General features: G+C 40.8%; 2 protein-coding genes and 1 non-coding gene across 3 annotated transcripts; all 3 read right to left on the minus strand.

The window, feature by feature from the left end:
* Positions 1-4,229: 4,229 nt before the first annotated feature.
* ifitm5 (interferon induced transmembrane protein 5) lies at positions 4,230-8,095 on the minus strand. The gene is made up of 2 exons (XM_061912052.1): positions 7,616-8,095; positions 4,230-4,824 (listed from the first exon to the last, which is right to left on the minus strand). Exons 1-2 carry the CDS (start codon positions 7,820-7,822, stop codon positions 4,603-4,605), a joined length of 429 nt encoding a protein of 142 aa, XP_061768036.1. The 5' UTR covers positions 7,823-8,095; the 3' UTR covers positions 4,230-4,602.
* A 3,325-nt stretch (positions 8,096-11,420) lies between these two features.
* Positions 11,421-11,492, minus strand: trnam-cau (transfer RNA methionine (anticodon CAU)). The gene has a single exon. It is a non-coding gene; the product is annotated as a tRNA-Met (tRNA).
* Positions 11,493-16,051: 4,559 nt separating this feature from the next.
* ifitm1 (interferon induced transmembrane protein 1) lies at positions 16,052-19,424 on the minus strand. The gene is made up of 2 exons (XM_061912055.1): positions 18,770-19,424; positions 16,052-16,395 (listed from the first exon to the last, which is right to left on the minus strand). The coding sequence occupies exons 1-2, from the start codon at positions 18,947-18,949 to the stop codon at positions 16,204-16,206; spliced, it is 372 nt and encodes a 123-aa protein (XP_061768039.1). The 5' UTR covers positions 18,950-19,424; the 3' UTR covers positions 16,052-16,203.
* Between the last annotated feature and the right edge of the window lie 2,324 nt (positions 19,425-21,748).

A 21,748-nucleotide genomic window follows, 5' to 3' on the forward strand; every position in this document is an offset into this window, starting at 1 on the left:
TGCAGGACTCCATTGATTTTAATTATTTAATATTTTTGAGTAATCACAGTGAAAAGTTAAATAAAACCCTACTAAATATATTTGAGATGCGAGAGGTTCCCCACTCATAAAGTGATACATTTTTAAAAGTTTTTTTTTTTTTACTTTTAACACTTAAATTTCAAGATCAACTTCTGATATATCTGTCGATTTTAAGTTTGAACTATTATTTTGTTTGTTTTATGCTCTTTGGTCAAAACTTTGATGTTTTTATATAACAACCACACAACATATACAATATTTTTTCCACATGAAACATTTTAAAGTGATAATTTTTAGTAATAATTAATTATAACATGGATTTTTTTTGTCATTTTTTTTTGGAGCAATGGAAAAAAAAGAAAATAAAGACAAAAGGAAAAAAAAACAGGCAGTTTTGTGTCAACATTGCCACTTCTTCCTCGTTATATTTCACCTCATTCCACTTTTTTCAAATGTTTTTTTGAATTTTTGCAATACTATCAATTTTGCAATTTTTGCAGAATGTGTGGCGGGCCGGTAAACGACTAGCTGCGGGCCGCACTTTGGACACCCCTGACATAAAACAATGTAACATTAGGGAATGGGACAGGAGGACACAGATGTGGGCAAGACTAGCATATGTTTATGTGCTAAAGTGCTAACATTGCACTTTAACATAATCCCGGCCGAGTCAAAACAAAGACTATAAAAATGGGAGCCACTACCTCCCTGCTTGGCACTCAGCATTAAGGGTTGGAATTGGGGGTTAAATCACCAAAAATGATTCCCGGGCGCGGCCACCGCTGCTGCCCACTGCTCCCCTCACCTCCCAGGGGGTGATCAAGAGGATGGGTCAAATGCAGAGAATAATTTCGCCACATCTAGTATGTGTGTGACAATCATTGGTACTTTTTAACTAAGTTAGCATATTCACTGTAACTTTGTATGTACAGTAGAACAACAGAACAGTAGAGTGGCAAAACAAGTTGACTTTATATACTTAATTGAGATTCATTGTATCCATTAAACCAGACCTGGGCAAGTTAAGGCCCGGGGGCCACATGCGGCCCGTTATGCTTTTCAATCTGGCCCGCCGGACATTCCCGAATAATTTTTTTAGATCTTTAAGATGGAAACTCTGGCTGCCATTATGATTTGCAGTCATGTTTTCTAATGACCGTAAGTCTTCAACAATACAAGGTATTTCAATGGTTGGAATCTGCACTTATGGATAATATAGTAGTTACTATGGTCATTTAAGTCACAGCAGCTCAGACGAGGCACCAAGCAGTGTGGGCGGGAAGCGATTCTACAGACGCGGAAGGAGATTTTCACAACAAAGTTCTAAAGTTTAATGATATATAGAATATAATAGAAAGTACTTTATCGACCCCTGGGGGAAATTCAGCAAATACCCTGCAGGTTTGAGGACCAGTCATAGACAATTTAGAGTGAAAAGCACATTTTATTTTTACTCGCATACAAATCATTCTAACTTGGATTGTTTCCCTGGCTTCGAGACTCTCCCGAAGGACACTGCAGCGAAGACACAACAAACTCCCTTCTTGTCTCTGATGGACACACACCTGTTGTTGCTGACTTTGGACTAGCGACTGTACAATACATCAAGGCCGCGGAACAGAGACACACTACGGGCTCACACACACACACACACACACACATCCACAAAAATATACGCCACACACACACGCCCCATCCCCCCAACCCACGCCCTCGACGCAAATCCCATATGGGTGATGAATGGATGGTTAGCGCCTGAGAGCTGCGGCCTACCACCATCACCTTGAACTACCTTCCCTCTGTTGCTAGATATCTCGAGATGTACAGTATGTTCCATCCATTTTCCTACCGCTTATTCTCTTTTTGGGGTCGCGGGGGGCGCCGCCGCCTATCTCAGCTACAATCGGGCAGAAGGCGGGGTAGACCCTGGACAAGTCACCACCTCATCGCAGGGCCAACACAGATAGACAGACAACATTCACACACTAGGGACCATTTAGTGTTGCCAATTAACCTATCCCCAGGTGCATGTCTTTGGAAATGGGTGGAAGCCGGAGTACCCGGAGGGAACCCACGCATTCACGGGGAGAACATGCAAACTCCACACGGGAAGATCCCAAGCCTGGGATTGAACCCAGGACTGCAGGACCTTCGTATTGTGAGGCAGACGCACTAACTCCTCTGCCACCGTGTAGGCCATGTACAGTATGTTGTAATATGTATATGTGCTTTGCTCTGGAGGTTTTTTCCCACTCCAGACTGGGCCCCCTTTGGAGCCCAGTCTAGATTGTATTTTTTTCCTCATCCTTCCCCAGCGTTTACCTTTTTGCCATCTTTAACGGGGCGCATTATGGCGACCCATCAGCGTTCTTGTTCTGTAACCCTGTACTCTGTTTGTTTGTCTAATCTTGAACAGGTTTGTGCTGAAAACAAAGTTCTGTTGTACTTGTGCAATGACAATAAAGACCTATCCTATCCTATATCAGATATACCAGATCGTAGGTGGGTTTATTGTGTACCCTTCGCGTTCATATTTCACTGTTTGTTGCATTTTTGTAGCGTTTCACTTGATTGTAAAACATGTCGATCGAAAGCGGGTGTGACATACATATTTTGTCAATATTCAGTGTTTTATCGTTCGTGGAAAAATGTATAAAATTCCATTATGTTTTTTAAGGCGGTCTGTCATAAGCTTTTTAAGCATTCAATCAGACATTGTTGTGAGGTTTTATATTAGTGTTCCGAAAAATAGATATATCGGCCCCCAGACACATTTTTTTCTTCAAATGTGGCCCCCGAGTCAAAATAAATGCCCAAGGCTGCATTAAACCATATTCAATTGTATTTACAATGCGCAAAGTTTGTGAAAATACCGTCTAAACGTCACAACAATTTCTGTAGATTTTCTACGTCACTGTAGTAACGCTTCTGCACTCTGACCTTATTATCAAATCAGTCATACTGGAAATATGCAAAAATGAGAAAGAAATGTGCTGTTTATCATTCACAATCCCTATGAAAGACAAGAACACATAAACTTTTTTATGCATTCAAAATCGTAAATAAATAACTAACAATTGAGTCATCAGATCGAGAGTCCTCTATTGCGCCCAATATACCCTCTTAAAAAAATCCAGAAAGCGCCAGCAATACTCCATTTACATGTCGTGACCTGAAAATTCACCAAATATGAGCGATATTGTTATCATCAGCGCCAACAGAGATGGCCTGTTTTAGCGGCGCATTAGTAGCAATGGGCTAATGCTAGTATACACTGCTATTGTTGACACAGTGAGCCAGCGGCTGCTTCTGCTTCGTCTCAAATGTACTTAAAGTTAATTCCATCCTATAATTCATGCATCTCTCACCTGGTAGTAGACAAAAGTGGCCATGGACTTAAAAGCTGGCCGACTTTGACATCCCCCCGAGACGGCAAAAATACGTAGTTGCGCCAACTTTATTTTATCCCCTTCGTGAAGATTGTAAATGAATCTTCATCTAAACAGAATGAACAGAGTGAGTTTCCAGTCTGTCGGCATCCTGGCAAGAGTATAAATTGTACGGTAAGTGTTTGGTTTATTATGTATGTTTAGCACCTAGCAATACTGCTGATGCTAGAGTGTCACAATAAAGCTATATCTGTTCAGCACTCGGCTTATCCTCCTTATGTTCGGGTTCAAAAATATAAAGTTCTGAATCATTTTTTCCTAAAGTAATCTTTGTTGGCTTTCACAAAGTCTGCTGCATTAACATTGTTGTGGATGGGAAAAGGGGTTTGTGGTTCCTAACGCTACATCACGGATCACGTAACTGGCTTCCTCATCAACTCTCCAAATGGCTCGGGAATCTCTGTGAGATTGATACTATTTTGATCATATCTACTTATTCGCAAACTTTGGAAGTCTTTTGGCAACATAAATCGGATAAATATTTGATAAAAGCTTCTGTATAGAGACAACTTGTTTTTCCACTCTACCGGTACTTTAAGGAATGGGACAGGAGGACACAAACTTTAGCCATACTATTATTTTTTTTAAATTATTATTATTATTGTGTTAGCAAGACTAGCATAGCTGTGTGTGTGCTAAAGTGCTAACATTACACTTTGACATCATGCTAGGTCATCATATACACTGTACTATTATGCTTGGTTAGCAAAGTCGCAAAAGAAAAACTAAATAATCAAATTCAATAAACTAGCACTGTGCTAAATCTGGCATATTTACTGCAATTTATTGTACGTTAATTGATATGCAATCAAACATTAAACATGATTTGACTAGAATGGTTAGAACTTCATTAAAACATATTTTTTGCATAATAGAGGACCGTTTACAAAAAAAACTCTCTCAGACAAAGTTTAAGCGGATCACTGTTCGTTCTTGAGTAAATATGAAGGAAACAAGGCTACGATCAATCACCAGTACAATGTGTTTCAACAAAAGAATGCAACGAAGAAGTCTAAGAATTAGCTGGGAGACGATGATTGTTGCATAAATAAAATAAATAAAAAGAAAGTGTAATTTTTGTGTCGGATGAAATCAAATTGCCTTGGTGGTTTTTTTTCTCCGTGCGCACCGTCTACCAACTGAATAGTTTGAGGAAGTTCTGGAATCCGTCTTCTCCCAGAAAGTCGAAGGAGCCCTGCGAGGAACCCAAGTGGACCAGCAGGAGCACCAGCAGGACCACGGCCAGCAGAGGAATCATCAGGTTCCAGCCAGCCGCCAGGATGTTGTACCACTTGGCTTTGTCCGAGCACTCCTGGGCCAGCTGCAGGTTGCCCTGAGTCTTCTGGTCCCGAGCCTGAAGAAGAACCGAGAGTTACTGATCTGAGCTTTGCTTAGAAAACCTTTAAGGCAAAATCTACGGTCTTATGGCTCGACTGGAGGTCAGTCTGAGGACTTGGGTTTGGATTATTTCAGGGGGCAGTTTTGGAGTTAGCCTGTTGGTTAAGGTAAGTATTAGCACTCAGGTTAGGGTTTCATCACTCACATAGGCTACGGTACGGGGTTGTTTGTAAGTCAAGATTTTGTTATAGGAATAGGTTTAAGATTTGGACTAAAGTCTGGTTTTGTTTTAGGACTAGGGTTAGGTTCAGTTTAGAGATAGTGTTAGGATTCAATTTAAAAACAGGGTTATCTTTTTTATTTTTAATGTACATTTTTTTGGACTTGGAGCTAGTGTTAGGTTTCAGTCTACAGACAAGGGTTTGAGTCAAGGTTCTTGTTCATTTTAGTTTGAGAGATTTTTTTCGGAACAGTGTTAAAGGCTGAGGTGGTTCTTGGATTGTGATCAGTGTTATTTTAGGACTAGAGCTAGAATGAGGTCCACATTTGTGTTTTGTTTATGATTAGAGTGAGGTTCATTTTAGAACCAGCAATGCGTTGACTTTTAAAACCAGGATTAGTTTTACTTAAGGGCTGGAATTACTGTAAATTTTGGTGCTTGGTTTATTGTTAGTTTTAGGGTTGGTGTTATGATTCAGTCTTCAGACAAAGGTTAATGTTAATTTCAGATTGAATGTTATATTACAATTGTTTTAGAATTCGTTTTAGGACTACTTTATATCCAGGGTTAGGATTGTTTCAAGCCTTGGGCTAAGGCTAGTTTTAGGACTGGGGTTATGTTTTTTAAAGGACTAGAGTTACGATTATAACTACAGTCTCTTTTTTTAAGACTAGTGTTAGGTTAATTTTTAGGGTAATACTGCAATTAGTTTTAGGACCAGGATTAGTTTTAGTTTAGGGCCTGGGTTAGTGGACTAGGGTTATAATTAGTCTTCCGGTTAGTGTTAGTATTCAGTCTCCAAACAAGGGTTAGAGTCAAGGTTTGTGTTAATATTAAGTCTAGAACTATTTTGGAACCCTGGTTAGGGCCAGGGTTGTTTTGGTGTCAAGATTATCTTCAGGCCTAGTGCTGAAGTTAATTTTAGGACTGAGATTAGGTATATTTTAGAGGTGTAGTTAGAGTTGGGGTTTAGTTATGAGAGTGGTGTTTGGGCGATCGTATCTCCAGTCTTAAGGTTAGTTTCAGGATAAATGTTGAAGTTAGTTCACAACCATGGTTTGAGGTGGCGCAGTTGGGAGGGTTCCTGGTTCGATCCCAACCTTCTACCAACCTCGTCATGTCCGTTGGGTCCTTGAGCAAGACACTTCACCCTTGCTCCTGATGGATCGTGGTTAGGGCCTTACATGCCAGTGTGTCAATTGGTGAATGTGGAAATTGTGTCAAAGCACTTTGAGTACCTTGAAGGTAGAAAAGCGCTATAAAAGTATGTACCATTCAGTTTCAGAACTAAGTTTAGGATATTTTAATGGTGGGGTTAGAGTTACGAACTACAGTTAGGGTTGTTTCAGGTTTAGGGGTGTAAGATTTAGGACCTATATTAGGCTTACTTGTAGTGCTAGTTTTTGGACTAGGTTTCGGATTGGTGTTGTGATTAGAGTTTATTGACTTCTCTTTTTAAGTTTGAAATGAAATATTTGTTTTGTCAAGTGGAGGAGTTCAAGTACCTAGGAGTCTTGTTCACGAGTGGGGGAAGAGTGGATGGTGAGATCGACAGGCGGATCGGTGCGGCGTCTTCAGTAATGCGGATGTTGTACCGATCCGTTGTGGTGAAGAAGGAGCTGAGCCGGAAGGCAAAGCTCTCAATTTACCGGTCGATCTACGTTCCCATCCTCACCTACGGTCATGAGCTTTGGGTCATGATCGGAAGGATAAGATCACGGGTACAAGCGGCCCAAATGAGTTAGAGATAGGGTGAGAAGCTCTCCTATCCGGGAGGAACTCAAAGTAAAGCCGCTGCTCCTCCACATGGAGAGGAGCCAGATGAGGTGGTTCGGGCATCTGGTCAGGATGCCACCCCAACGCCTCCCTAGGGAGGTGTTTAGGGCACGTCCAACCGGTAGGAGGCCACGGGGAAGACCCAGGACACGTCGGGAAGACTATGTCTCCCGGCTGGCCTGGGAACGCCTCGGGATCCCCCGGGAAGAGCTAGACGAAGTGGCTGGGGAGAGGGAAGTCTGGGTTTCCCTGCTTAGGCTGCTGCCCCCGCGACCCGACCTTGGATAAGCGGAAGAAGATGGATGGATGGAAGTACAGCTGCTTTGAATTGTAGCAGTCAGACTTTTTCTTCTTCTTTGAGCACCCTCTAATTTCTCTGCTGGCCTCGCCCACACGGAACATGCCAATTATGCCATTTTTAACCTCGAGAGGAGCCAGGCGACGTCTTTAATTAGAACTCAAGGCCGGTCACTTGCAGCCTGTGCAGTTAAAACCTCTTCAGTCCTGCCTACAAACTCTCTTCTTGCATCGATTTTAAACGGCGGACTTTATAGGACCACTTCGGACTTTACGGTTATCATCACACTTGAATATAAAATAAATGCATGCGAAGAGTCCATCCATGCATCCATTTTTTTACCACTTGTCCCTTTTGGGGTCGCAGAGGGTGCTGGAGCCTGTCTCAGCTGCATTCGGCCGGAAAGCGGGGTACACCCTGGACAAGTTGCCACCTCATCACAGGGCCAACACAGATAGACAACATTCACACTCTAGGGCCTATTTATTCACATCATAATCACTGTTAGTTCACCTTGATGGAGTAGAGGAGCGCCATGAATCCCAGGCAGCAGAAGTTGACATACAAGGTGTTGCACAGGGACCAGAACAGGTAGTCCCGAGGAGCGGTCTTGCCCATGTGGCCCATGTTGACCACGGTGGAACCGGCCGGTTTCCGGGCAGACTTGCAGTTGGTTAGAGGTGTGCAGTCAGAGGGGAAGTTGTAGGAGTAGTTGTCCATGTTTCTGCAGAGCTCGGTGGCGGAGAAGGTAGGCGGTAGATATACTTCGGTAGGTAGGATAGAATCTTCCCAGGAATCCAGCGAGGAGGTCCCGTGGAGAAAGGAAGAGGTTTATATAAGCCATTGGAGAGGGAGGCGACTTTCATATGCAGCAACTCTGTCATTATGTGGTGATCAAAAATAGAGCAAGAAGCACAAAACTACCGAGATTCTTTTTTTTTAAGTGTCCTTCTGTTATCCATCCATATTTTCTTAAGTTTCTCTCACTAAAATAATGTTGGATTTTGGATCCGTCCATCCATCCTCCTGTCCTTACAACCATCAATCCATACGTGTGGTTACATACGCACTCCCAATAATGATTAATTTTATTGTGCGCCCAGCGGGAAATACGTTATATTTTTGTTCTTTTAAGTTACTTTCTTTCACTTCAACGGGGAGGTGCACTTTAAAAAAAAAAGGGCTATAATTCACAATCCTTATGTAAGACAAGAACACGTATGTTGTTGTTTGTTTATGCATTCTAACTAGTAAATGAATGCTAGCAAAAGTCAGCTAACAATAGAGGTAATGGGATTTGCTCTATTCCGACTATAAAGTGCCCTAAAAAACAACCAGAAGCCTCCATCATTGTTTTAATACACACTGTAAGTATAATGTATATAAATGCAATGAAGTAACAGGTTCATTCATAATAACATGTAATATTTACGTAATTTGCTCATTTCAAGCTTACGTGGCGCATTAATGTCACAGAGGCATCACAATGTTCACTTTTTTTGGAATTCTTTCCCATTCTTGTTTTATGTAGAGCTTCAGTCGTTCAACAGTCCGGGGTCTCCGCTGTCGTATTTTACGCTTCATAATACGCCACACATTTTCGATGGGAGACATGTCTGGACTGCAGGCGGGCCAGGAAAGTACCCGCACTCTTTTTGTACGAAGCCAAGCTGTTGTAACACGTGCTGATTGTTGCTTGGCATTGTCTGGCTGAAATAAGCAGGGGCGTCCATGAAAAAGATGGCAGCATATGTTGTTCCAAAACCTGTTTGTACCTTTCAGCATTAATGGTGCCCTCACAGATGTGTAAGTTACCCATGCCTTGGGCACTAATGCACCCCCATACCATCACAGATGCTGGCTTTTGAACTTTGCGTCGACAACAGTCTGGATGGAGAAGCCGGCGGTGTTTCCGGATGTTGTTGATAAATGGCTTTCGCTTTGCATAGTAGAGCTTGAACTTGCACTTACAGATGTAGCGACGAACTGTATTTAGTGACAATGGTTTTATGAAGTGTTCTTGAGCCCATGTGGTGATATCCTTTAGAGTGATGTCGGTTTTTGATGTAGTGCCGTCTGAGGGATGGAAGGTCACGGTCATTCAATGTTGGTTTCCGGCCATGCTGCTTACGTGGAGTGATTTCTCCAGATTCTCTGAACTTTTTGATGATATTATGGAGCGTAGATGTTGAAATCCCTAAATTTCTTGCAATTGCACTTTGAGAAAGGTTGTTCTTAAACTGTTTGACTATTTGCTCACACAGTTGTGGACAAAGGGGTGTACCTCGCCCCATCCTTTCTTGTGAATTACTTAGCATTTCATGTAAGCTGTTTTTATACCCAATCATGGCACCCACCTGTTCCCAATTAGCCTGCACACCTGTGGGATGTTCCAAATAAGTGTTTGATGAGCATTCCTTAACTTTATCAGTATTTATTGCCACCTTTCCCAACTTCTTTGTCACGTGTTGCTGGCATCAAATTCTAAAGTTAATGATTATTTGCAAAAAAAAAAAAATGTTTGTCAAGTTTGAACATGAAATATGTTGTCTTTGTAGCATATTCAACTGAATATGGCTTGAAAAGGATTTGCAAATCATTGTATTCTGTTTATATTTACATCTAACACAATTTCCCAACTCATATGGAAACGGGGTTTGTAGAAGGCCTTACTGACCTCAACTTGTGATCTGATTGGCTATCGCAACTGTCTATAAACTGTATGTGCTCGTTCGCTTATGATGCACGGACGCCTGCATTGTTGATTCTGAAGGCCTCGGGCAGATTTGGTACAGCACGGCAACATAAGCTAGCTGAATTCTGATTGGATCCAAACTAAAACAGCACTGAAAAGAGCATAATATGACATGAAGAGAATATGAATACTTTTAGATAACTAGGGAAAGTAAATGCAAAATTGAGTTGATCTTTAATTATGATCATGATTCCTGCTTATGTTAGGCCAGCAGAGAAGGTCTTGCCGGCCCTGACGGCACACCATCGGTTTTGAACGTTATTTCGGTCCCACAGACTTTAGTTTTTCCACTGTGATTCCAGCTTTACTCAGTCCACCAGTGACGTGCGGTGAGGTTCATGGCTGGTGAGGCACTGACTTCATCACAGTCAGATTCACAAACATATGAACCCTAAAGAGTATCTTATTCACCATTTGATTGGCAGCAGTTAACGGGTTATGTTTAAAAGCTCATACCAGCATTCTTTACACATACAAACTGTAGCACACAAAAAAGCACATTTAATTAAAAAAAACGTTATTATGGTCTTACCTTTACTTATAAATGAAGTCCATGCGCCGCTCCTTCTGACCAAAAACATCGATAACTTGTTTATAGAAGTCTTCCTTATCTTTCTTCAGTTTTAAAAGTCTCTCTGTCTTGATGGAGATCACTGTCTGAAGCTAACCTTTTAGCTCCGGCGTTGGTCTTCCTTTAATTATTACCTCCTGCTTCGATTGAAAGTCCAGTTTAGAAAACTGTTTTATTTCAGAAAATTAATCATCCATGTTAAAAGTCCAGGGAAGAGGAAAAAATAAACACACACTACTCACTCTTGCTGCTTGTTGTCACTTCTTCTGCAGCCGAGTTGTGGCAAGAATGATCCCTGGGATCACTAGCGCCCTCTATCACCAGGAGGCGGGAGAACAGGTGCCTCACACAGTGCGTCTTCGCTGCCGTTTTATGATTGCTCAGCACAAGAAATAGGTTACACACATACAGTTGTTGACAAAATACACTGTCCACTAAAACACTAGTAACACAATAAGCAGATAAGAGATTTTCCAGAATTATCCTAATAAATGTGTCTAATAACATCTGAATCGCTCCCACTGCCCTCGTCTTTTTTTTTTTCTTTCTTCCAGTCCTTCACTCTCACTATCCTCATCCACAAATCTTTCATCCTCGCTCAAATTATTGGGGAAATTGTCGCTTTCTCGGTCCGAATCGCTCTGGCTGCTGGTGGCTATGATTGTAAACAATGTGAGGATGCAAACTTTATCGTGGATGTTCTCTCCTAAATCCTTTCAGCAAAAATATGGCAATATCGCGAAATGATGAAGTATGACACATAGAATGGAGCTGCTATCCCTGTTTGAATAAGAACATCTCATTTCAGTAGGCCTTTAATGTAGACCAGAACTAAAAACATGTGTTTGACAACACTGCCCCCTGCTGGTTGGTTCTAGTTAACACACAGCGTAAGAACATTTATATACAAAGACATTTAACAACAAGGTCAAGTATGATTTATACGCACTGACGAACAATACTAAAACATAGCCTTGATAATAATAACAAAATAGCAGAGGATGGTTTCGATCCATCGACCTCTGGGTTATGGGCCCAGCACGCTTCCGCTGCGCCACTCTGCTGTGTCAACACTACGAGAAAGTATGTATATATATAGATATTTAAATAAGTGCATACATATACATACAGTAAGTACCGTCTTGTGAAGACAAGTAATTATGTGAAGGTCGAGAAAGTAAAGTTCGCAAAACGGCAAGGAAAGACATTGCCAGTCGTAAGATAATCCCCCCATACACATTGTTTGTTAAGGGCCTACTGAAATGAGATGTTCTTATTTAAACGGGGATAGCAGGTCCATTCTATGTGTCATACTTCATCATTTCGCGATATTGCCATATTTTTGCTGAAAGGATTTAGGAGAGAACATCCACGATAAAGTTCGCAACTTTTGGTGCAAATTTAAAAAAAAGCCTTGCCTTTACTGGAAGTCGCAGACGATGACGTCACAATGGGGAGGGCTCCTCAAGTCCTCACATTGTTTTTAATGGGAGCCTCCAGCAGCGAGAGCTATTCGGACCGAGAAAATGACAATTTCCCCATTAATTTGAGCGAGGATGAAAGATTTGTGGATGAGAATATTGATAGTGAAAGACTACAAAAAAATATATATAAAATAAAATAAAAAGCGACGGCTCCGGGCAGCGGCAGTGTGAGCGTTTCAGATGTAATTAGACACATTTACTAGGATAATTCTGGAAGATCCCATCCATCCATCCATTTTCTACCGCTTATTCCCTTTCGGGGTCGCGGGGGACGCTGGCGCCTATCTCAGCTACAATCGGGCGGAAGGCAGGGTACACCCTGGACAAGTCTTATCTGCTTATTGTGTTAATTGTGTTTTAGTGTTATTGTAAAGACATACCTCGAGGTCGGATGGCTGCGGTGAACACGCCAGTGTCTCAGAGAGAAGCCGAGGAGCCAAGCTCACAGCTGCCTTATTTGACAGCTACTGCAGGACGTCGAATAATCCACTGATGTCTTCGGTAAGATATATATCACAATTTCCCCATCCAAAAATATGCTGGTTGACGTAGAGAAAACATGTTCGCTTGACCGCTCTGAAACATTGGCTGTGTCTCGGTGCTAAGGACAGCTCCAATCCACCGCTTTCCACCAACAGCATTCTTCAGTAGAAGCATTTAAGTCTCACCTTAAAACTCATTTGTGTACTCTAGCCTTTAAATAGACTCCCTTTTTAGACCAGTTGATCTGCCGTTTCTTTTATTTTTCTCCTATGTCCCACTCTTCCTTGTGGTCCGATGGCCATGGATGACGAACTGGCTGTCCAGAGTCGGGACCCAAGATGGACCGCGTGTGTATCGACTTGGGAGATCCCTGCGCTGCTGATCCGCCTCCGCTTGGGATGGTTTCCTGCTGGCTCCGCTGTGGACGGGACTCTCGCTGCTGTGTTGGATCCGCTTTAAACTGGTCTCTCGCTGCTTTGTTGGATCCGCTATGGATTGAACTTTCACAGTATCATGTTAGACCCGCTCGACATCCATTGCTTTAGTCCTCTCCAAGGTTCTCATAGTCATCATTGTCACCGACGTCCCACTGGGTGTGAGTTTTCCTTGCCCTTATGTGGGCCTACCGAGGATATCGTAGTGGTTTGTGCAGCCCTTTGAGACACTAGTGATTTAGGGCTATATAAGTAAACATTGATTGACTGATTGATTGACTACAGTCATGGGTGTCTCAAAGGGCTGCACAAACCACTACGACATCCTCGGTAGGCCCACATAAGGGCAAGGAAAACTCACACCCAGTGGGACGTCGGGGACAATGATGACTATGAGAACCTTGGAGAGGAGGAAAGCAATGGATGTGGAGCGGGTCTAACATGATACTGTGAAAGTTCAATCCATAATGGATCCAACACAGTCGCGAGAGTCCAGTCCAAAGCGGATCCAACACAGCAGCGAGAGTCCCGTTCACAGCGGAGCCAGCAGGAAACCATCCCAAGCGGAGGCGGATCAGCAGCGCAGAGATGTCCCCAGCCGATACACAGGCAAGCAGTACATGGCCACCGGATCGGACCGGACCCCCTCCACAAGGGAGAGTGGGACATAGGAGAAAAAGAAAAGAAACGGCAGATCAACTGGTCTAAAAAGGGAGTCTATTTAAAGGCTAGAGTATACAAATGAGTTTTACGGTGAGACTTAAATGCTTCTACTGAGGTAGCATCTCGAACTTTTACCGGGAGGGCATTCCAGAGTACTGGAGCCCGAAATGAAAACGCTCTATAGCCCGCAGACTTTGTTTGGGCTTTGGGAATCACTAATAAGCCGGAGTCCCTTTGAACGCAGATTTCTTGCCGGGACATATGGTACAATACAATCGGCAAGATAGGCTGGAACTAGACCGTGTAGTATTTTATACGTAAGTAGTAAAACCTTAAAGTCACATCTTAAGTGCACAGGAAGCCAGTGCAGGTGAGCCAGTACAGGTATATATGTATGTATATATGTATATAAAGGTATATACAGTATATATGTATGTATATATGTATATAAAGGTATATACAGTATAGGTATATATGTATGTATATATGTATATAAAGGTATATACAGTATAGGTATATATGTATGTATATATGTATATAAAGGTATATACAGTATAGGTATATATGTATGTATATATGTATATAAAGGTATATACAGTATAGGTATATATGTATGTATATATGTATATAAAGGTATATACAGTATAGGTATATATGTATGTATATATGTATATAAAGGTATACACAGTACAGGCGTAATGTGATCAAACTTTCTTGTTCTTGTCAAAAGTCTAGCAGCCGCATTTTGTACCAACTGTAATCTTTTAATGCTAGACATGGGGAGACCCCAAAATAATACGTTACAGTAGTCGAGGCGAGACGTAACAATCGCATGGATAATGATCTCAGCGTCTTTAGTGGACAGAATGGAGCGAATTTTAGCGATATAGGATGGAGCTAGACCGTGAAGTATTTTATACGTAAGTAGTAAAACCTTAAAGTCACATCTTAAGTGCACAGGAAGCCAGTGCAGGTGAGCCAGTACAGGCGTCCAGCCCACTCGGAGAACACCATCATCAAGTTCGCCGATGACACAACGGTAATGGGTCCCATTACAGGGGGGATGAGTCTCCATACAGAGATGAGGTCCTGAAACTATCAGCGTGGTGTTCAGTGAATAATTTGGCACTGAACACCACAAAAACCAAGGAACTCATCTTTGACTTCAGGAAGAACACTGCAGACCCCGCCCCCCTCTACATCAACGGCGAGGGTCAGCTCCTTCAAGTTCCTCGGCACCCTCATATCTGCTGACCTGTCCTGCACCCAAAATACAACTGCGGTCATCCGGAAGGCCCAGCAGAGACTCCACTTCCTGAGGGTGCTGAGGAAGAACAGACTGGAGAGGCAGCTGATGGTGACCTTCTGTCGCTCGGCTGTCGAGAGCCTGCTGACGTACTGCATAACAGTGTGGTACGCCAGCTGCACCGAAGCAGACCAACAGGCGATTCAGAGGGTCATAAAGTCTGCACAAAAAGTCATCGGCTGTCCCCTGCCCTCCCTGAAGGACTTACACAACTCCCGTTGCCTCAACAGAGCAAAAAACATTACCAAGGACATCACACACCCTGGCTTCCACCTGTTCGACTTGCTCCCATCAGGCAGGCGCTACAGGTGCATCAGAGCCAGAACAAACAGGCTCAGAGACAGCTTCTTTCCCAAAGCTGTCACCATGCTGAACTCTAACTTATAATAATAATAATTCACCCCTATACAATATCATGCCCTAATACCCTACTGTGCAATACTACCCTTGGAGTGCAATACGTCCGTCACTGATTGTTATTTATTACTTCGGTACTCCTGTCTTGCTCTGTATATTGTACAGTATTTTGTATTTCTATAGTGTTTTGTATATTGTACAGAATTGATTATTATTTTTATTGGATAGTAGTCTGTTTATTTCAATTGTTAGTTTTTCCTTTATTACCTCTTATGTCATTTATTTCACCCCATATTTGTTCCCACTACCGCACCTTAAGTTGGAGTCTTTAATCTCGATATATGCCAATATAATGACAATAAAGTTCATTCTATTCTATTCTATTCTATTATCTGCTCCATGCCTTGCAATGCTGTCCATTTTGTCCGCGTAAGTTTTTGTTATTCATGCCACTGCGCAAGTGTTTTTGTTTCATGTTTGTAGTTTATAGTCTTTGTGCTAGTCTTTTGTTTCATAGCCCAGTTTTTTGTGCCGCCATTGTGCGCGCTTTTTGTTGGTTCCTGTTTTTAGTTTTAGTGCTAAAATAAAGATGTCTTTACCTTCACGCCGTTTCCACTCCATTCACTTTGCACCTCGGGAAAACAAACCAAGTCCAAGCCTGACAAAGCCAAAGAAAGACGGGACACCGACCTTGTCTGATTGTCACCCGCAGGTTTGAAGGAAGAGAAATAAAGCTGAGAATGGAGAAAGTCTCATCATTGTGCCGACCCAAATCAATGACACTATGTTACACATCTAAAACTGTATTTTCCATGTGTTTGTTTAACCTTCTGTACTCTTCCGTGCTTCGTTATTGGGGGGGAAAAACATGGTTCTATAACAGAAATGAAACCACATTGACTTTTCTCCTCTGGAGCACAACAGGACTATTTATATGAATACACAAATCTGGCAGTTGGCGTTCACAATTAGCATCAAGTTAGCTTGATGTTTTGTTTTTTGTTTTTTTTAAAGCAAAGCAGGAAAGAACCAGGCTAGGTGGATGTCTTCAATCTCGTCGGTTTCGATAGTTCGAGGAAAATTCATATGAATGAGGTCTTGTTAGTGAGACAGAAACCACGATGATGAAAACCAAGACAAGGATGCAGAAGATAACGGTGGCCACTATGTTTAAATTCCGGGCTAGGATGCCGTTAGCTTTGGTTCCCTCAATGTCTCCGGCTACCTTCCGGTCTCGGGCCTGAAATCACAACAGAACAATTTCAATGCATACGTCACTTTGCACTGCACTTGCATGTGGCTTTGGTTTGCTGCCATTGTTTTTCTACATTCCTATTTATTCTATTTTAAGACGACCTCAGTTTGTAAGTACCTTCTTTAACACACAAAAAAAACAACACCATAGAATTGGTAATATTGCACAAGCATATACTTTTGAGAATATTCAAAAAGGAAATCACAATTATAATGCTTTACATAAAGAGTGTAAAAACTTCAGGCCTGCAGCGTTCTCTACTAGTTTAACAAAGGACTGCATAAATAAAGCAAGAGCAGTTCCACTATTTATAATGTATTCCTATGAACTTCTCAAACATTTTTCTCCAAGTACTACCTCAAAGGACGCTTCGCTCTCCAAGTACCACCATATAGACCAGGGGTCACCAACCTTTTTGAAACCAAGAGCTACTTCTTGGGTACTGATTAATGCGAAGGGCTAACAGTTTGATACACACTTAAATAAATTGCCAGAAATAGCCAATTTGCTGAATTTACCTTTTAATATATATATATATATATATATATATATATATATATATATATATATATATATATATATATATATATATATATATATATATATATATATATATATATATATATATATATATATACAAATGGGTATTTCTGTCTGTCATTCCGTCGTACATTTCTGTTCCTTTTACGGAAGGTTTTTCGTAGAGAATAAATGTTGAAAAAAACCCCACTTAATTGAAGGGTTTAAAAGAGGAGAAAACAGGAAAAAAATGAAAATTAAATTTTGAAACAGTTTATCTTCAATTTCGACTCTTTAAAATTCAACCGAAAAAAAGAAGAGAAAAACTAGCTAATTTGAATCTTTTTGAAAAAAAAAAAAAAAAAAAAATAGTTTATGGAACATCATTAGTAATTTTTCCTGATTAAAATTAATTTTTAGAATTTTGATGACGTGGTGATATCCTTTACAAATTGATGTCGGTCGTTGATAGAGTGCCGTCTGAGGGATCGAAAGTCACGGTCATTCAATGTTGGTTTCCGGCCATGCCGCTTACGAGGAGTGACTTCTCCAGATTTTCTGAACCTTTTGATGATATTATGGAGCGTAGATGTTGAAATCCCTAAATTTCTTGCAATTGCACTTTGAGAAAGGTTGTTCTTAAACTGTTTGACTATTTGCTCACGCAGTTGTGGACAAAGGGGTGTACCTCGCCCCATCTTTTCTTGTGAAAGACTGATCATTTTCTGGGAAGCTGTTTTTATAGCCAATCATGGCACCCACCTGTTCCCAATTAGCCTGCACACCTGTGGGATGTTCCAAATAAGTGTTTGAGGAGTATTTATTGCCACCTTTCCCAACTTCTTTGACACGTGTTGCTGACATCAAATTCTAAAGTTAATGATTATTTGCAAAAAAAAAAACAATGTTTATGAGTTTGACCATCAAATATGTTGTATTTGTAGCATATTCAACTGAATATGGCTTGAAAAGGATTTGCAAATCATTGTATTCTGTTTATATTTACATCTAACAAGAATACCCAACTCATAAGGAAACGGGGTTTGCCTATATATATATATATATATATATATATATATATATATATTTACATATATATATATATATGTATATACATACATATATATTTGTGTGTATATATATATATATATATATGTCCCGCGACCCCAAAAGGGACAAGCGGTAGAAAATGGATGAATATATACATACTTATACACGTGTGTGTGTGTACATATTGTATTAAAACAATGGATATATAATTAATATAATTGGATAATAAATGTGAAAGTTCAAATTCTACCTTGTTTACTTTTGTGACAACGTCCTTAAAGTTTTGTAATCAATCAGAAATATCAAGCAGCCAATCATTGGTATGTGTTGTATTTTTGAGATTTTTATGGTGCGTGGATGTTTTTTATAATGTCCACAAAATTCAGTGAGCTGGCTGTGTTATGTGTGACCATATCTGTTGGTTGGATTTTTTTTTTTGGCATTATGACTAGGGAATGTTGTTTACATTAGGTCATATAAGTAAATGCTGCACATATGTCAATTCATAGCATAATTAAAGGTCATTGCCCTGAATTACTAACATTGCTAGATGGTGACATAATGGCAGCATCAAAATTTCCGACTGTTAAAATTAATGAAATGATTAAACTTATGACGTCTTGTGGTCCTAATTGAAGACGTCGGCTGGGTGCACTTCGCCCGCAGGCCGAAGTTTGGACACTCCTTTTCTAGACCAACCTGATAGAAGAGTTTTAAATTAATTGATACAATTAGGTTTCAAGTGTTATTTATTAATGTATTGCGAGAAACTAAAAGGCGCAGAGCTCACCTTGATGGAGTAGTACAAGGCCACCAATCCCAAACAGCATGGATTTCCCAAGTGGACAAAGCTGATGAGCGAGTAGAAGATGTAGTCGCGTGGCTTCTCCCTGGCAATTTCCACCATGGTGTACTGGGCCTCGGTGGAGCCGATAGGCAGCATCGGGGTTGCGTGAAGTGGTGCGCTCATCGTAAAAACATCAAGCACTGCTCTCACTTCTTTTTAAACACAGTTGCCCCTCCCCCGAGGGAAAATGAGCCAATTAAAAAATAGCATGGTTTAGTTTTTAGTGGAGTCGCCTCAAAATACATTTGGTTTGTGGGCCAATGCTGATTTTTAATCTTGTAAGTGTACAAGGAAAGTACACCTTTGTGCAGGGGTCCCCAAACTACGGCCCGCCAGCGTCCCATGTTTAAAAAAAAATCATTATCATTATTTTTTAATCTATCCTTTCTTGCCCGTTCATCAATCCATTTCCTACTGCTTGTTACTGTTGGGGTAAATCCTACTGCCTAATGCATTTTCCCATCGAAAACATGATGTCAAGTGTGTGCTCTTTCGGCCAATTAGTGCGCAAGGGGAAAAAAAATGGCGAAATCGTTGGGGAAACGTAAAATAGTTTCAGAGCAGTGATGTGCAGTCAGGGCAGGCAGGTGGGGCGGGGCCTCACGTGCCATCCTGGAAAGAAAAAAAAATGTAAAAAGAAAAAATATTAATTAAATTGTTATACAGTGGGGCAAAAAAAGTATTTAGTCAGCCAGCGATTGTGCAAGTTCTCCCACTTCAAATGATGACAGAGGTCTGTCATTTTCATCGAGTTGAGTTTATACCAAAATTGGGATTGGGAGAATGTCATGTGGTCAGATGAAACCAAAATAGAACATTTTGGTATAAACTCAACTCGTCGTGTTTGGAGGAAGAAGAATAGTGAGTTGCATCCCAAGAACACCATACCTACTGTGAAGCATGGGGGTGGAAACATCATGCTTTGGGGCTGTTTTTCTGCTAAGGGGACAGGACGATTGATCCGTGTTAAGGAAAGAATGAATGGGGCCATGTATCCTGAGATTTGGAGCCAAAACCTCCTTCCATCAGTGAGAGCTTTGAATGCTTGACCAAATACTTATTTTCCACCATAATTTACAAACAAATTCTTTAAAATTTTACAAAGTGAATTCCTGGATGTTTTCCCCACATTCTGTCTCTCACAGTTGAAGTGTACCTATGATGAAAATGACAGACCTCTGTCATCATTTGAAGTGGGAGAACTTGCACAATCGCTGGCTGACTAAATACTTTTTTGCCCCACTGTATGTATCCAGTGACTATACTTTATAAAGTTATTTTCCATTTAACGTCACCAGTTTTAGATTATTTTTATTCAAAATCGCTGAATTTTCACACTTGCCGTTCAAATACTGAGAAGAGACTTGCGGTGAGACCGTATTGCTATATAAATTAAATGATACATTTCCATAGTTTAGTTAGCTGAGGTGTATAATGTACAGTGTATTTTGTCAACAACTGTATGTGTGTAACCTATTTCTTGTGCTGAGCAATCATAAAACGGCAGCGAAGACGCACTGTGTGAGGCACCTGTTCTCCCGCCTCCTGGTGATAGAGGGCGCTAGTGATCCCAGGGATCATTCTTGCCACAACTCGGCTGCAGAAGAAGTGACAACAAGCAGCAAGAGTGAGTAGCGTGTGTTTATTTTTTCCTCTTCCCTGGACTTTTAACATGGATGATTAATTTTCTGAAATAAAACAGTTTTCTAAACTGGACTTTCAATCGAAGCAGGAGGTAATAATTAAAGGAAGACCAACGCCGGAGCTAAAAGGTTAGCTTCAGACAGTGATCTCCATCGAGACAGAGAGACTTTTAAAACTGAAGAAAGATAAGGAAGACTTCTATAAACAAGTTATCGATGTTTTTGGTCAGAAGGAGCGACGCATGGACTTCATTTATAAGTAAAGGTAAGACCATAATAACGTTTTTTTTTAATTAAATGTGCTTTTTTGTGTGCTACAGTTTGTATGTGTAAAGAATGCTGGTATGAGCTTTTAAACATAACCCGTTAACTGCTGCCAATCAAATGGTGAATAAGATACTCTTTAGGGTTCATATGTTTGTGAATCTGACTGTGATGAAGTCAGTGCCTCACCAGCCATGAACCTCACCGCACGTCACTGTTTCAGAGTGTACAAACCCTTTATTTATTGAATCACAAATATTGAAATTCAACAATTTGGTTTCTCAATCAGTGACTGCGGTGCAAACAAAAACATCCATAAAATAGTATACATTATAATAAAATATAAATATCATAGGAAATTAATGTATAGCTATAAAATCAAATACAAACAGGTATAATGTAAGAAAAGCTGCGATCTCACCAGTTTAACAGCAACAAGAATCCCTCCTTCCGAGCGCAGGCTTCAGCCCCGGTAAGTCTGTGCATTAAGGCGGCTCCGGTGGCGTGAACATATCTTGGTGTGGACTGCAGACGGCACAGATTAAAAATGGCAAACTCACGGAAACAACTAAAAAACCTTAAACCATGTACTGTATGTAGATAACCGCCGACGTAACGATGGCAAAATACCTCACAAACATAAGCTTGTTTGGAAGAAAGCAAAATTGTTTGCTATATATCCCCTCATGGCCTTCATGGTTTGATTTCAAATTGTCGGGACTTAAGGGAATCCCAAATACACAAAACCACCTGCTAACAGGTAATAAAACTGGGTTTTGCATTATAGGTCCCCTTTAAGAAAATGCTGATTAATGCAAATTCCTCAAGCAACTGTCCAGCCCTTAAAAAGCATGACATCCTTTTATTCCTTAACAGTTGTTATTTTAATGATATTGAAAATATTATATTTAAAAGAAAAAAGGGATCATTTTGAAGTTGGGTACTTTATTTACTTCTAGTGCTGTATCCAACTAAATCCAATGTTGCCATCGGGTTCCATTACCGGCTCTAAGGT

The sequence above is a fragment of the Nerophis ophidion genome, linkage group LG10, assembly GCF_033978795.1.
Source record: "Nerophis ophidion isolate RoL-2023_Sa linkage group LG10, RoL_Noph_v1.0, whole genome shotgun sequence".
NCBI classification, from domain to species: domain Eukaryota; kingdom Metazoa; phylum Chordata; class Actinopteri; order Syngnathiformes; family Syngnathidae; genus Nerophis; species Nerophis ophidion.

What these genes read in the sequence shown, in the direction of transcription:
- ifitm5 (XM_061912052.1), bottom strand. Translation starts at nt 7,822, where the DNA reads ATGGACAACTACTCCTACAACTTCCCCTCTGACTGCACACCTCTAACC. An exon ending in CGCTCCTCTACTCCATCAAG is followed by an intron (nt 4,825 to 7,615) that starts GTGAACTAACAG and finishes GTTCTTCTTCAG; the next exon opens with GCTCGGGACCAGAAGACTCA.
- ifitm1 (XM_061912055.1), bottom strand. Translation starts at nt 18,949, where the DNA reads ATGAGCGCACCACTTCACGCAACCCCGATGCTGCCTATCGGCTCCACC. An exon ending in CCTTGTACTACTCCATCAAG is followed by an intron (nt 16,396 to 18,769) that starts GTGAGCTCTGCG and finishes TTGTGATTTCAG; the next exon opens with GCCCGAGACCGGAAGGTAGC.